At 38.2% G+C, this 16776-nt stretch overlaps 1 protein-coding gene across 4 annotated transcripts; it reads left to right on the top strand.

Moving 5' to 3' along the window:
• The first annotated feature begins 1732 nt into the window (after nt 1–1732).
• On the top strand, nt 1733–15274 carry LOC106541411 (sodium-coupled neutral amino acid symporter 2). Of its 4 annotated transcripts, none has more exons than XM_087712410.1 (16): nt 1733–2039; nt 3098–3327; nt 3649–3733; nt 3843–3958; nt 6413–6486; nt 6576–6668; nt 6841–6922; nt 8126–8214; nt 9005–9063; nt 9215–9373; nt 10121–10200; nt 10303–10403; nt 11553–11677; nt 11960–12104; nt 12208–12305; nt 12758–15274. In XM_087712410.1, exons 2-16 carry the CDS (start codon nt 3212–3214, stop codon nt 12836–12838), a joined length of 1503 nt encoding a protein of 500 aa, XP_087568536.1. In that variant the 5' UTR covers nt 1733–2039; nt 3098–3211; the 3' UTR covers nt 12839–15274. The 4 variants fall into 4 exon arrangements, with proteins under 4 accessions (XP_087568536.1, XP_087568535.1, XP_087568538.1 ...); XM_087712409.1 differs by having other exon boundaries at nt 3840–3958; XM_087712412.1 differs by lacking the exon at nt 3098–3327.
• Nucleotides 15275–16776: the final 1502 nt, after the last annotated feature.

The raw sequence follows: 16776 nt of genomic DNA, 5'->3' as shown, positions 1-16776 counted from the left end.
AAGAAAAATCCAGACCCAATTCCAAGCTAAGAGAAAGGCTGATTGAAAAGAAGGTCCATTTATTGGTGAACAGAGCTAGTTTGTGGTTCCGGGGCCACTGAACAACTGATTTGATAAGTACATGGATTTTGATACAGCTCCTGAAATACAGTCTAAGGGAGGGTTGTGGAATCAAGGGGCTTGGTGTTCTGAAAGGATGTTGGGCAATTCTTATTGTGGCTAATGGCTTTCATCCTGTGCTGGAATTTGGGTGCGTAGGAAGTTAGCACCCCACCTCTCTCCTAGAAAAATGAAATATCCTGGGAAAGATTGAAAGGGCAGAATATTGCATCACCTTGGATAAGAAATGAAGAAACATGTTTTTAGGTAGGAAACAGACTCACTCTTAATAGCCTCCACCTTTCTCATTAGCCCATTAAAATGCCTGGGCCTGTCTATTCTACATAACAAAGATCCCCCCCACAGCTCCAGAGTGATGGGATTAAGGCATGACAGTATTAGCCCTTTGCCCATCTCACCACAGGGCACCTGGGAAGAAGCAAGGCTCACCCAAACATGGACTCAAAACACAGCCTAGAGAGTTGCCCCTGCATGGCCCCATGGGAGTCTGACAACCAATCAGAATACAAGATCAAGATCAAAGGACAGAGAGGGCATAAAACCAGGGACTTTCAGCATCTCTGCCCTCTTTTCTTCTTCACCCAACATCTGGAAGCATCTGATCCCCCCTTTTCTGCTCAGGAGCTCAAGCCATGTGGTCCTGTCCACCATTTAACACAACTTTCAAAGCAGTCTCCATGTTTCCAGTGTCTTTCCCCGCACTTGGAACTGAAGCCAGAAGGACATTTTTTCCAACAGTTGACTTTCTCTTTCAATAAGTTATTTATCTCCTTAAGCACTAGCATCTGCGGGCTATAAAGAAAGTCTGGGTGCTACTTTCTGCCTCTAAAACACGTTTCCCCATTTCTCCTTTAGGGAAATATAATATTCAATACAATACAATAGAATAGCAGAGTTGGAAGGGACCTTGGAGGTCTTCTAGTCCAACCCCCTGCCTAGGCAGGAAATTGTATATGTTTCACACAAATTGCTATCCAACATCTTAAAGACTCAACAACTTCTGGAGGCAACTTCTGTTCCACATCCTGCTACTTTATCTAGTAGTAGATTATGGTCTACCTTATCAAATGCCTTACTGAAGCCCAAGTAAACTATATCAACGGCATTCCTCTGGTCCACTAATTTATTCTGCCTTTTTTTTTTTTTTTACATTTCCTAAAATATTTCATTGGGGGGGGGGGGGGTTTGTAGCTTCCCACATTACTACTGTTCCGATTCACAAAGGCATTTAGACTGCCCTGCTATAAACTTTGCACGCAAGCAGAACGTCCCAGTGGCCAATCAGAAACAAGAGATGTGACCACATGTCATGGAACTACATTTCCCACAAGGCAGCCTCTGCCTACATTTCCCATGAGATAGCTCCTTAAAGGAGGTTCTTAATTCCTACACTAGCTACAGATTGCTGGGGCAGCACAGTCAGCTTGAGAGATCTTCTCCTATTGGACAAGGACCGGAAGGGTGTTTGGGGAGGGGTGGAGCCACGCAGCCCAATGTTGATACACACAGTAAAGTCTTTGCACGCTGCCTCTGAATCCTCCCCTCCCCTTTCTACCTCGGCTCTTGACGTCACCACAGGCTTCTGCCCAAAAGCAGAGGTATCAGCCCCCCGTCACTTAGAACCGAGCGTGCTGTTCCGAAAGCATCTTTTCCTCTCTCTCGTTCACCCCAGCGCTTCTCTCCTGTGCAGGGGGGGCCTTTTCAGTTTTCACCAGAAATAACCTTAACTTATTGTTTTCTGTAGACTTGAAATATCACAATTCTGGTTTTTATTATATTTAATTGTTTAGTTTAATTGTTTCCTGTACCGGTCCTTCGGACTGTCAGTTTTTTGCTTCGATATAAAAGAGAGAAATCGACTGAAGAAAGAAATTCCAGAAGCTCTGGAAGTTTGCAAGTTTTAAGCTTTGTAAATCGAGGTAAAATATTTAATTTTGGGTTTGGGGGAGGCGGGGGTGGGGGGGGGGAGAGGCTCGAAGAAGATATCAACAGCTGTCTGAGTGGCTTGCTAGTGATATAAATGTAAGAATTTAAATGTAAATGTTAGTGATTTTTTTAAAATGTAAGAATGTGTGGGGACTTAATTTAAGGTGTGAGCGGAATAGGGAAGGAGCATTTGGGGTGGGGTGGATGGGGGGAGAATCCACCAGCCTTACTGTTTCACAGCAGGGCATCAAGGATCTCCCCCCCCCCCCCTCTGCTTTTTCAAACCCTCCCCATTAAAAGACGTCGCTGTTTGATACAGTCTTGCCATTGATTTGCATTGCTGCCTACATTTTCTGAAGTAGAATTCCCAGGAAGGAAGAATTCCTGAGGAGGAGAAATAGTTAGAAACTAATAAAAGTTTAATAACATTTATATGCCGCCCGATCCCGCTTCGGGTGGCAATCAGTTTAACGTTAGAAAGGGAGACTGTGACAATCGGTTACTTAGATTGCATCATGCGAAGTTCCGGGTAAAAAAAAGGAGAACGGATGTGTAAAGTTCATTCGCTTTCCAATCTTGGTTACGCAACCATGTCGCGCTTCGCGCGCGGGCGTGTATTGATAAAGATCCCCTTATCTTAAATCTACCTGCGGCGAATGTTTCCCAGTCTCTGGATGGATGGAAATGGGGAAGAGGTGGCGAAGGCTCTTTGCTTATTTAATTGGCTGGGCAGAGGAGCTTTCTTTCGCCCTGTCACTCTGGGCTGGCCGCCGTCGATCTTTTGTTCTCCCCAGCCACCCCATATTTTCAGATAATGTGTCCTCCCAGTGTTCTAGCTGGAGATAGCTTTGTTCTCCCTCCCAGTACTTTTCCTTCCCCTCCTCGCCCCTCTTCGCTTATCCCGCCCTTCTTTCTCTGCTGGTAGTTTTCCACTCCGCCCGGCTGAATCAGGCTGCAGTGAGCAAGCAGCGGCGGCTTTCCGAAGCGGCATCTCACGTGACCAACTTCGGAAGATTACTGCAGTATTGACGTTTTCCCCTTACCTTCGCAGACAAGGCAGGACCCGCGGCCAAGGACAAAAGATCGCGAGGATCCCAGGCGACCCCTCCCAACCCAAATAATTTTTTTGGCCTGATTGACCCGCTTTCCTTAAGAAGATCCCAGTATGACCAAAGCTGAAACAGCCAAGCTGAACAGCACCCGAGAGGAGGATTGCAGCAGCAGCGCCAGCAGCAACAACTTCACCTATAACTACCCCGCCAAATCAGCCGCGATGAAGAGGTCAGGGAGATTCCTCTGCCTTTACTCTGAGCCATAAGTACAGCATCCTCTTCAAATACCCCTGTCCTGAAACAGGGGGGAATTAGAATAGGTGATTGGTAGGTAGGTAGCTAGGTAGGTAGCTAGGTAGGTAGACTGATTTTTTTGGAATCTCCCCCCCACTAAAGGAAAAAAATATTTCAAAATGACCATATATCACAAGCCAGGAAAAAAAGAAGAAAACGTTGCACCTTGTGGACACGCTTATAACAACAAGTTAAAAAACGAGAGTGGAATTTTACAGTAGTATTTAAACTTCCTCTTTCCCCCTTCCTTTCACAGCAGCCACTATGGGGACATGGATCCAGAAAACCAAAGCTTTTTACTTGAACCCAACCAAGGGAAGAAGAAATATGAAACTGAATATGTAAGCACGTGCCAAGTGTTTTTATAAAGTAAATCAATTGTATTATAAAACCTCTTACAAGTTAAGAGCAAACTGTGAACTTTTTCACCATTCTTATTATTTACAGCAGAATCCAGGTACAACCTCCTTTGGAATATCGGTATTTAACCTGAGCAACGCTATTGTGGGCAGTGGCATCCTTGGACTTTCTTATGCTATGGCAAACACAGGAATTGCCCTCTTTATGTAAGTATTCGAATGCAATAAAATCGCAATATGCAATTGTTTTAGGAAAATATTTGTAGGCGTTTGCTTCAAATCCAAAACGTAATTCTACTAAAATATCTGAGCACAAGCCATTTAAATCCCCATTGAGATTGCTAGAGGCAAGAACTAGTGAACATTTATCTAGAAATAAAACTTGAACTCACAGTAAATTGTTTTAAGTGGCAAGTCTATGACCCAGTAATTTCAGTTGAAGAATACAGCTCGTGTTTACATTTTTCCTATTGCAGCTGGTAAGATTTTAAACATTTAGGTTTGAATAGCTTATACATCTTTCTTTTTTGTGGGCAATGGAAGTTAAACCGATTTTGAAATTTTTGAATTTATAGAAATGAAATTGCACTCTCTTTTAATGTTTTAGTTATAATTTGTTAAGTTGCCTTTTGTTTTGTTTGAATGCTGTGTCTTTCCTCAAAAATGTTTACATTAATATAAATATCACTTATAGTTTTCTCAAATAGTGGGAGAAATACTTCAATTTATCCATTTTAATTTCTGGATTATAATGATCCACAACTTAACTGGCTGGTGACTTTGGGCCAATCATTCTCTCAGTACAACCCACCTCATAGGACTGTTATTATGGGAAAATAATAGGAGGGAGGAGAATTAGGTATGTTCATCACCTTGAGTTATTTATAAAAATGAGAAACAAACTAAATTTGGATACTATTTGCCACCCTACATTTTGCCTATAGCATCATAAAACATTCATCAATTTTTTCCTTGATAATTTCTCATTTAAAAACATCATATGCTGTAGAGTTTGCTATTGATCCTGCTTTAAATAAGAAAAGGGCATCTGTCTGTTATATCACAGAGAGCAACAGATCCTGAGTAGAATTTAGCCATTGGTGTGAAAAGCAAGGAGATGCATAGAGATGTATTTCTGTTAGAAGGCTGTTTTAAGTCTGAGAAGTTAAAGGACTGCATATATAGTGGAATGTATATGTTCATTATTAATAGAAACCAAAGAAATATGGAAATAACATAATAAATAATTGTATTTTATTGTGCCATTCATGCTCCAAAAAAGTTTTGCAGTGGTTACAAAGTAGTCAGCATAATGTATGCTAGTGGGATTCTCTTTGACAAAAAGCACATTTAAGTCAGAGGAAATACACATATACAAACACGCACACAGAGTTTGTCAGTCAGCGTTAAGTATGTTAGAAGAATGAGTCCAGTGAGGCTTGCAGACAGATATAAAAATGGAACCTAACATTATGGTGTTTTTTTTTCTCTTAAATTGTTTATCTTTTCTATTGGAAATTAATTTACCTAAAATATATTGTAAAGCAAGGACTAAAATTTTAAAAAAGTAAATACCATTTTATTTCTTCTTGGAATAAATAAACATTTCAGACTATTGAAACAACTTAGTAGGCAATGTTGATCAGCTTATAAAATAACTCGCCTGAATCTGATGTGGCTTAAATCTTGACAGATGTTTTCTAACCAATTTATATAGATTCCCACGCACAAAACAAGTGCTCTGCGCAGCATACAACAGAGCCAAAAAAAAACACCATTTAAATAAATACTTTAAAGCTTAAAACTAAGCTAAAATTAAGAATAGACAAAAAACTGTTAGAAGTAGCCGAGCTACCTTACTCTCCTAGAATCCCCAGGCCTGCAGGCATAAACTGGTCTTAAGGGACCTCCAGAAGCCCAACAGTGATGAGGCCAACCTTGTATCAAGGGAGAAGATTTCACAGCAAAAGCCCCAAGGCAGAAAAGACTCACTGCCAAGGGGCTTGCAAAATGTAGCTCCATGGGCAACTGAACCTATAACATGCCCTTTTTGCATGGTAGATGGGAACATAACAAAGGTCAACACACCAACACCTTGCTTTGGACCCAGAAACACACTGGTAAGCAATGCACCTCACAAAGTGGAGGTGTGACATTTGTTCTACCAGAAACAAACTTAACTGCTTGCACCATTACATTTGGCATCTAATGAAGTTTCCAGATAGTCTTCAGGAGCAGCCTGATATATAGTGGATTGCAGTAATCTAGCAGAATGTACCTGAGCAGGAATTACCATGAGATCCCCCCTAATCTAGAAATGATTTGTGCTGGATTTAAGTTTTTAAAAGTGGCATTTGGGCTCTTTTTTAATCCTTCTTAGACTGTTCTTTGTCCCCTGAGCACAGCAAATATTCCTAATATATTCACTGCATTTAAATTTATGTTGTTTCATTGTTTACTTTGGGAATGATGTGACCCTGTTAAATTTATTCATTTTTCAAAGCCATTATAGTCAATAAAGAATTTAAGGGTGTTCAGATAATTCTAATTTAATTCACTGGACAGAAATATGTATATAAATTTATATGATCTTGATACTTTTTATTTATATATTCAATTTCAAAACAAAACATTACATTTGTATTTGTATTTGCTTTTTAGAATTCTCTTAGTCTTCGTGTCAATATTTTCTCTATATTCTGTTCATCTTCTTTTGAAGACTTCTAACGAAGGAGGTAACGACCGTTAACTATTTGTCAATCATAAGATTCAACCCCTTTTTTCTCTTTCTAAATTTCATTATTCCAAATCTCTGTTCCTACAGGATCTTTAATATATGAACAATTGGGAATGAAAGCATTTGGCATGCCTGGAAAAATTGCAGCATCTGTATCAATTACAATGCAGAACATTGGAGGTAAGATCCTTCTCGGACAGACACCCTAGAAACATTCGTCTTATTCCAAAAACTATTTTTTTTTCAGAAAACGTGTTTTCATTAACAATATTCAATCACGTCATTAGAAACTGTACTTTGTAATTTTTAAAATCTTACCATTGTAATTACCTACAATATTATTCACTTGCAGCTATGTCAAGCTATCTCTACATCGTGAAATATGAGTTACCATTGGTCATCAAAACATTTCTGAACATTGAAGAGCATTCAGGGTAAGTCCTAGAACTGCTTGGTAGAAATTATTTTCATGGGAACACGTAAAGGGACGTTGATATTTGAGGACTTCTGTTGAAACAGGTTATGTTCTTAAACAAAGGTAACTAAAGTAGTAAATTCCAGTTATGCTTTCCTGACTCTGGAGAGGGTCTGTTTGAAAGTCTAGTGGTTAAGGCTAGAAAGCAGGAAACCATGAGTTCAAGTCCTGCCTTGGCCCATGAAAGCCAGCTGAGTAACTCTGGGCCAAGTCATTCTTTGTCAGCCCAAGCCATCTCACAGGGTTGTTGTTGTTGAGAAAATAAGAAGTGGAAGGTGTGTTGAATGTGTTTTGTCTCCTTGAATTATTTCTAAAACTAGTAAAGGGTGGGGTACAAATAAATAAATAAATAAAAATAATCAGATATGGAAAACTATGTGTAGAAGAGACTCCACAATGGAATCATTGCGCTTCCTGCATTATAATCGAAAACAATCCTCAAAATATAAAAATCTTCACTTGAAGTTCAGCTCCCAGTGTTCTGTTATGTCCCTATGGTTTTATTGGCAGCAAGAAGGAAGGAGTTAATTAATCATTTCCTTCTGACAAGTCTTTGTGACTTCCTTGTCTAGGTTAGAGCCCTTGAGTTCCTTAGAAGCTTCTTATTCGAGTGCTAAGCAATACGTTTTCAAAAACAGTGTGTCAGCATTCCAAATATCATCCGAAATTAAATCAGAGTCCAAGGCAAGAGTTTTCCTCAAAGTTCCAATTCATTAAGAGAGACATGTTTGGTACATCTGTGGGAAACTCGAATCTGAAAGCTTCCCAGGGGGGGGCGGGGGGGGGGGTCCCCATCCAGTTGAAAGTTCATGATCTTGCAGCCCCACACCCACAAGTCCAGTCTGCCACGCTGGCAGTTCCACCCACCCAGTTCCGGCCAGGCTCAGAGGTGTAGAGAACAAAAGATGGCCTTGGGCTTCTAGAAAGGAATTTTTTATTTTGACAACACATTCCACTCCTTACTATTCCCCCCCCCCCCCAATGAAACAGCATAGTAAAATGAGAGCGTGTGTGGCAGGCCAACGATCCAGAAAGGAATATGACTGCAGGTCTGGCACCAGCTCAGGTTGGCCAGAGGCAACTAGCTTTAGATGATTTTTAAATTGTTAAACCAGATTACCTTGCAAGGATTTCACCATGTACATTCTCCTTTTCCTTCTAGAGAATGGTATTGGTATACTAATGGCGATTATTTGGTTATATTGGTATCCTTGGTGCTCATTCTTCCTTTGTCATTGTTAAAAACTTTAGGTAAGTGGTTTTTATTGTTGGTATTAATGTGGAATAAACAAGAAAAACAATGGTTAACTTGCTTACTTACTCTTGAGAAACTTTATATGTGGGTCAAGAAGCAACAGTGAGAACTGGACATGGAGCCATTGATTGGTTCAAAATCAGGTGAAGAGTCTGGGCAAGGCTGTATATTGTCCCCCTGCCTATTTAACGTATATGTAGAGCACATCTTGGGAAAGGCAAGGCTAGATAAATCAAAAATTGGAATTAAGATTGCCAGGAGAAATATCAACAACCTCAGATATGCCGATAGCACCGCTCTAATGGCAGAAAGTGAAGAGGAACTAAAGAGTCTCTTGATGTGGCGAAGGAGGAGAGTGCAAAAGTTGGCTTGAAAGTCAACATTAAGAAAAACTAAGATCATGGCATCTGGCCCTCTTAATTCCTGGCTAATAGATGGGGAAAGAAATGGAGGTAGTGACAGATTTTGATGGCTTAACTTGGAATATATTGTCTGAATTTAAATGGGCTACAGTATATTCTTAGTAGATATATGCCAATAGTTAACTTGCTAAATTAGACTATTTATCATTTGGAATAATTTGAACTGATCATGCATTGGAAAGGAAATACTGATTACTTGATTAAAAGTGTACTGGGTGATTTGTAAGTGGATATTAAAATATTTCTGATAACAATTCCTACTAATGTCTACTGAACAGGATGGTGTAACAGTTCAAAATGCTGAACGTATTGTTTTTCATATGTACTGCATGCTTTAAATTAAAACATTCCTTTACCATTGTAGGTTATCTAGGCTACACCAGTGGATTTTCCTTATTGTGCATGGTCTTCTTCCTTATTGTGGTAGGTGTCATTGTTTATTTATTTATATTTTTAAGTGTTTAGAATCTTAATTCAAATGCTATCACAGAAACTTGTAGTCATGTCTTGTAATTATAATTAGAATGACAACTGATTTTGTCATGTGAAATTAACTGTGGTCATCCTATGTTAGGTCATTTGCAAGAAATTTCAAATTCCTTGTGGAGCAGAACTTGATCTAATTAATGCAACCGCGAACATTACCATGGAGCAATTGTTGCTTGCAAATGAAACAAATATTAATGCAACTTATGATTCCTGTGTACCAAAATATTTTATCTTCAACTCAAAGGTAATAATTAAACTAAGTAAATATAATTGTGACTTCTTCAAAGTCTAACTAGTCATGAAATTTCCTGTTCACTCTATAAAAGCTATTATAGCAATACTAAGATCAGTATCTTGCTTATTGTCCTTGAATTAACTTGAATATAAGTATGGGTGAGGGGACAATTTCATCTTTACCCAGTTGTTTGACCAAACAGAATATTTCAAGCATAAACTAATGATGATACCATACTTATACCAGTGTGGTATAACCAGATATCATCTCATACAGCTGGAGTTTTCCTTCCCTGCTCTCATGCTCATTTAGTGAAACCTTTAAAATTCTATTTCAATGCTAAATAGTCCCATGCTGTGCATAAAATGCAGTGCCATCTCTACAATTATATTTTTTTAACAAATGAAGAGAGTTGTTAACCTGCTTGGTGACTTAAATAAAAGTGGATGTGATTAACAATTGTGTACTAACAAATACTTTTCTAGTATTTAGTCTATTTGAGTAGGATTAAAAGTTCCAATTGCCTTCAGGCTATTTACTTCTCTTCCACCTAATCTTTTTCACATGGAAAAGTTGATAAATAGAAAGGGCAATTATAGATAATAGTTTGAACTGTACATAAAATAAGGAGCAATATGAATGAAAAAAAAATGTAAAACATGCTGTTTAGAATTATAGCTCTAGTTTTTGAAGAAACTATGTGTGTCTTTTAAGTTAATATAGAAATAGTCATACGTTTATTTTTATGTTTTCCAGACCGTCTATGCTGTACCAATCCTGACATTTTCTTTTGTCTGTCATCCTGCTATTCTCCCTATTTATGAAGAACTGAAATGGTATGCCATGTGTATTCTTTGTGTTTTCAAAGAATTGCATATACATATGGAATGATGCATTTCATAAATATTCATTGAAATTTATTTGTTTTTCTTTAATAGCCGAAGCCGCAGAAGAATGATGAAAGTATCCAATGTTTCATTTTTTGCCATGTTCCTCATGTATCTTTTGGCTGCTCTCTTTGGATACTTGACATTTTATGGTAAAAAAGCAACTCTTCTACTTTAAGTTTTGCATGTTAATTTTTTATATATCTTTGCAGTGTGAAGAGATCAACTATAGAGTAAAGCAAGATCATGCTGTTTTATCTTTATGTAAACATGTGCTCCATTGTAGCATTTATATGTTCTTATTAAGAAGGCAATTTACTTCCTTCTGCAGAAAAATAAGTTCCACAAATATTTTTTAGTAAGACCTAATACCCCTTGGGGGTGGGGGGAGGTGATCTGTTAAGACACAGCCTGTTTTGCCTTAAAATGGCTTCTACTGTACAGTGCAGTGCAGTTGCCATGGTAATGGCGTCACAATACTCCACAAGGGAGCTCCCTCTGGAAAGGGGGAAAATCCAACATTAGAAATTACATTTGATCCGAACATTTCCCCCCCTATAAATAAATACCTGGACCACACCTGGTTATCAGCTAGTTACTAAGAAGAAGCAAGTCCTACTAGAATAATACATGTATTTCCTGTAGAGATTTCATGAAAAAGGCTCTTCAATTATTAATAGCAAACCTGTCAGTCATTTTGAGACCATATTATGGCCACACACAGATTTAAATGGTTGCCAGGGAGGTTAAGACCAATTTGTGAATTTTTTGTTAAAGTTATACTGAATCACACTCACGTTGTGACTGATTGACTTCTGTGGAAGGAAAACAAAGAGTCCATTACCTGCGAAGGGCAAGATGGGGACTCTATTCCTGGTTCCACGTGGCATTCCATTCTAATCAAAGCTGTTATAAGGAGGAAGAGTTCTGAAGTCTGACTCATATTATAGACTGTCAGTAACTTTCATTCGGGCAACAGCTCTATAATTTAATGGCACTTTGTTTATTCAACAGTGTATCACTGCTTTTAGCTTTGCAAGCTTTGCAGCTTTTGCAATACACAATGTGATGTGCAATAACAATAGAAATACCATAATGACATTAATGGGAATCTTAGATTGAAATACAAGTTTCTGGAATTCAGCCAATTCAGAACACTATTTAAATAAATTTCTATATTACAAAGCTGTACAGTCACACAATTCCGCTTGCAAATCAATTGTAAACTTTTAAAAACATGCACAAGAATCTTGTTTATTATATTATGTGAATATTAAAAGTTAACAAATATCTCTTTCCAGGAAATGTGGAAGCCGAATTGCTCCACACTTATTCAAAAGTGCTTGGGACTGATACTCTCCTTTTGGTTGTGCGCTTAGCAGTCTTGATGGCAGTCATTCTTACTGTTCCAGTTGTGGTTTTTCCAGTGAGTAAACTTTACTTAATGAGAATATGTTAATTTATGTTGAATTTTGGAAAGCAACTATTTGATGCTTGCATTTAGTTCCAATTATCATTTTCCTTTTTTTAAATCCGCTGTCATGTCTGTGTTCAGTTTGTTTTCCTTTTTTCATCTTTGTATAATCAATATTGTTGGAAGGCAATATAAATTCTATGTTTTAAAAGTATAAATCAAAACTTTTGGGAGGGCATAAATTTTAATGGTCTTTATTAACATTAAGTAATTTAATTAATGTGTATTTTACAGATCCGCAGTTCCATCACACAATTACTGTGTACAGGCAAAGAATTTAGTTGGGTGCGTCATTGTATTATCACAGGAATTATTTTGGTATGCACCAACATTCTTGTCATTTTTGTTCCTACAATTCGAGACATATTTGGATTCATTGGTAAGGATTGTTTGTTACTTGTCTGAAATATCTATAGTTTTAAAAATGTTTATATAATGTAATAAAAAATAAGCAGTCTAATTAAACTTTATGGTTTATTCAGGTGCCTCTGCTGCTGCCATGCTAATCTTTATACTTCCATCAGCTTTCTACATTAAACTTGTGAAAAAAGAATCCATGCAATCCGTGCAAAAAATCGGGGTAGGTACTTATAATTACCGAATAAAAGGGAATGTTTTTTGATATTCATAGATTAGCTTCATTCTCAATGTTTGATTATAAAGCTTTCTTAATTGGCATGAATGTCTGCATTAACTGTACTGATGCCATTTCATTAACTCACCCCCTCTTTTTTTCTTTAAATGTTCATTTTTATTTATTTTATTTTACTTTTTTTGCATCCCTGTAAGTCACTGAAAATCATTTTGGAAATTAAGTGGCATAACATATCCATATTTAAAAGTCTAGCATATTGGCCTGAATTTTCTTAGCCTTCCACAAAAAATAAAGGCAGAATGTGTTCATCTTGGCTTTGAATGATGGTTTTGAAAACTGGCCAAAATTTTTTTTGACTTTTTTATATAAAAGACTTTTTCTTTCATGCCCTTGTTTCTGACAAAATAAATTCAGTATTTTGTATATTATTTATTTAGGCTCTCCTGTTCCTGCTAAGTGGCATAGTGGTGATGATTGGAAGTATGACCTTAATCATTATGGATTGGATCAACAATTAACCTGATTTATTCATTAGTCTTCATTCTGCCATCTTCTTGGAGAAAAAAACCTTCTGCCTATGTTTGCAGCTCTGCTTCCTTTGATGCTAGTACTTTTAACAGTAGAACAGATGGATTTTAAAGAAAGAAAAGCAAAAGAAACTATTCTGCACAAGAGTAGATACTAATATCAACTCAGCCGAGTATTTGGCTGAGTGAAGTGACTTTTTAAAAATTCCATTCCAGGGAATGGACAGCTCACTCTATAAAATTTTATCAAGCCATGTTTGGCTTTGGATATTGTTACTTGGGTTCTTTATTATTTACTTGAATGTGCCTAATGTGAGAAGTAAATTAGTTTACAGCAGGTTTCTAAGCTAGCCATTAAAAGCAAGGGGAAAAAACAATTATTATTTTTATACCAAATAACTATGGATTCAAAAGCACTATTTTGACTTTTAAGAAACCATTTTATAAGTTAGAGATCCAAATAAGGGTAAGAAGTCACTATATTGTTTAATCAATAACCTCAGTTCAAAATGTTTGCCTGTCTACAGAGACATATTCGTAAAATTATATTTTTTCATCTCAATAAGCTTATTTTTAAAATCTATTATAACTAATATTTAATTGGCTATCTTGAACTGACATCTTACCAAAGCACAGTAAATTGTTAGATAACGTTGATGTTCCTAGCAAAAAAATCTGGCTTTTTAGTATATAGAATATTCAGGTCATTCTATAGTTTACTGGAGATAAAGTATACAGATAGTGTGGAATTTTTCAGACAGTTTTCATTTATTATTAATATTTTATATTATGTTGCATAATTGAACCAGACCGTTACTTGTAACAAAATTCTTTTCATAAAATAACTGGATTTCTAGTGATTAACTACACACACACACACACACACACACACACACACGAATGGGTCTCAGTATTATTGGGACAGTAGGGTAGCAACCATAGATCATGTATAGCAGGGGTGGGTTCTGGCAGGCACTACTGCTGGTTCCCTCATGTGCATGCTGTGCGCACAGTGCAATTAAAATTGTTCTGTACATGTACAGAACTGAAAAGCATGATGGCGGCGCCTATGACGCTGCCCAAAGAACCAGTTCAGGGGCGTAGCAAGCCTGGGTCGCTGCTGATTCCAGTAGCCCAAGCCGCCACTACCGTTAGGCCAAACCTGTAGCAACCCACCACTGATGTACAGTAGATGTCCAGAACATGATTCTGCCCTGATTAGACAACAAATATTACACAGAGTATAAGCATTTGTAGAACATATAAACTGGCACACCTCTCTCCAGGGGTGGGCTTCAAAATTTTTAGCAAGTTCTCTGCCTGGTTGCTGGGTTGGCATGGCCATGGTGGTCGTGGTCTAGTTGTCTCCAGCACCACAGCTGGGGCAGGCGTTTTTGCCCTCCCCCAGGCTCTGGAGGCTTTTCTTGAGTCTCTGGGAAGGCGAAAATGGCCTTCCCAGGCTCTGGAGGCCTATTTTCTCCCTCCTTGAGCCTCCATGTGTGCTCTGCACTTACCTGCATCCAAAACAGGCACCATGGGGACTCCTGGGGTAGGGTGAGGCCAGCCAGGAGTGGGATTTGGAGGTTCTCCGAGCTGCATGGGGAATTCATACATACTTCCCATTTCTATAACAACCTAAAGAGATATTTAATGAATTTGTCAATTGGGAAAAAGAGTAAACTCTTCTCTATTATTCTTTGTAATAATAAATCTGTGTTGCAAGATTCATTTGCAACATTTGCCAGAAGAAGAATCATGTTCCAGTTTGATTACTACACATATTAATTATACCATTTTAACCCCCAAGGTGTAAAGCTGTGATGGCGAATCTATAGCACGCGTGCCAGTGATGGCACTCAGAGTTCTCTCTGTGGGCACGCTTACCATTGCCAGCTGTTATTTTGGTTTCCGGGACATGCATGTGTCCCAGCCAACTGGTTTTCGAGCACGCCCGAACACCAGTGCAGTGGAAACCCAAAGACCAGCTGGTCTTCGAGTTTCTGTTGCTGTGGCATGTGCATACATTCTGGTTTCGGCCCAGTGCCGAAAAGGTTTGCCACCACCGGGCAGTTCAAATCATTTGCAAGATCAAACTTCTGTAACTACTCCTGAGTACCACTAAGTATCTTGTTTGCTAACATACAGTGGTACACAAACCTCTCAGGAGCTAGAAGTAGTTTAAGTATTAAACCACTGTTTGTCACCTCATTTTAAAATTACAGTCTTCCATATTATTTTACTCACAATGCATAACATGTTATTTATGGAAGAGTACTTGTTGAAGTTAAAGCCTATTTTTCAATATTTATGGGTAAACTTCTGTATATAATTATACTGTATATGTATATATATGTATATATACTTTAAGTATATTGTATATAGTTGAGGATTTTGATTATGTATGTTTATGTTAATAAACTATTAAATCCATAATTCCTTCATGTTGTCACTTTATACGCCAGAAAATATGGTAGTTTTCTTTTGAAACTTGCCTCGAGATTCATGAATCAATTAGGGCATATTTCAGAAACCGGACACAGCCATTGCTGAGTATCTAGATGGGAATTTCAGACCTATCCTGTGCAAGGTTCTTTACAAGCTTCTTTGCCCCACATATAATCTTTTGCAGAATCCTGGGGGTAACCAGCAAAAACAGTGTTATCATGTTGTGAGATAAAAACCCAATTATTAAATCCTCTCGACAGAGACAAATCTGGTTCACAATTCAAAAAGGTTTTAACGTGTTTGCAAAGGTGGCCTCCAAGTCTCTTCCAAGTGGATTGAGTACAAGGAGAGCAAAATAGCATTCAGAGTATATTTTATACACTCCACTCATAAGAAACTCTCCTCTCCTGGACATTCACTTATGTAATTTCTTTCATCATCCCATACTGTAAAGCAGTGTTTTTCAACCACTGTGCCGCGGCACACTAGTGTGCCGTGACATAGTGTAAGGTGTGCCGTGGGAAAAACACTTTATATATAGTCAATATAGGCACAGAGTTAAATTTTTTTAACATTTTCTAATGGTGGTGTGCCTCGTGATTTTTTTTCATGAAAAAAGTGTGCCTTTGCACAAAAAAGGTTGAAAAACACTGCTGTAAAGGGTCAACTTGACAATTTCTTGAGAGGCCCCTATCTCTTATTTGGTTTTTTCCGGTGCCTTTCATTTGAGCAGATGGCTCAAGGACAAGATAACCTCTGTTATTCCAAGCCGTGTTTACGTGTAAATAACAGAGGTTATCTTGTCCTGTTTATGAACACATTTTGTGGTTAACAAAAGCACAGTAACTTATTACACATTTTACACAAGAACATAATGGCTTATAAATTTAGCATTGTAAAAGAATACAAAATAATCTTTTAACATTTTATAAAAGACCTGCTCACTAAACACTGAACAGGGACGAGGTGATGTTACAAGCCTAACTCTGCAGATGCATCCACCCAAGTCTGACAGGAATGGTTGTGCTAACCACCCTTGTGTCCTTCAATCTAGCCTTGAAAACATGGAAATCCTACATCACTCACTTTGAGTGTTTCTTTGAGGCAAATGACTACATAGGATTCTCCAGCAACCGGAAAAGAGCCTACTTCTTAAGCTTCTGAGGGAAAAAATGTTTGAGACTGTGAGAGCTCTCCTCGCCCCCCCCCCCAAGGTATAGTCGGTGTCCTGGGATACATTGCTAGCTGAGGAACCACTATGTGCCCCTGCCCTCACGAATCACCTGCCGTCACTCATTCCATCGGAACCATGTAGAGGGCGAATCCATCAATTAATTTGTGGCAGCCCTGAGGACAGTGGTCCTCTACTGCGAATTCAGGGACCTAGATGATGTCCTCCTTGATCAAGTGGTATGTGGAGTGCAAGACTTCTGGCTGTAGTGCCAACTGTTGGCCAAGACTGATCTAACCCGTCAAACCACTAG

The sequence above is a fragment of the Thamnophis sirtalis genome, unplaced genomic scaffold (assembly GCF_051295495.1).
Source record: "Thamnophis sirtalis isolate CommonGarterSnake01/CBP01778 unplaced genomic scaffold, rThaSir2_p1.2 scaffold_4, whole genome shotgun sequence".
Lineage (NCBI taxonomy): Eukaryota > Metazoa > Chordata > Lepidosauria > Squamata > Natricidae > Thamnophis > Thamnophis sirtalis.
The sequence above is the reverse complement of the archived record's forward strand: the minus strand, read 5'-3'. Positions and strand labels throughout refer to the sequence as shown.

Excerpts from the sequence above, each read along its gene's own strand:
- LOC106541411 (XM_087712409.1), top strand. The coding sequence starts at position 3,212 with ATGACCAAAGCTGAAACAGCCAAGCTGAACAGCACCCGAGAGGAGGAT. Across the intron at positions 6,487-6,575 it reads GAAGACTTCTAACGAAGGAG|GATCTTTAATATATGAACAA; the intron begins GTAACGACCGTT and ends CTGTTCCTACAG. Across the intron at positions 11,678-11,959 it reads TTCCAGTTGTGGTTTTTCCA|ATCCGCAGTTCCATCACACA; the intron begins GTGAGTAAACTT and ends TGTATTTTACAG.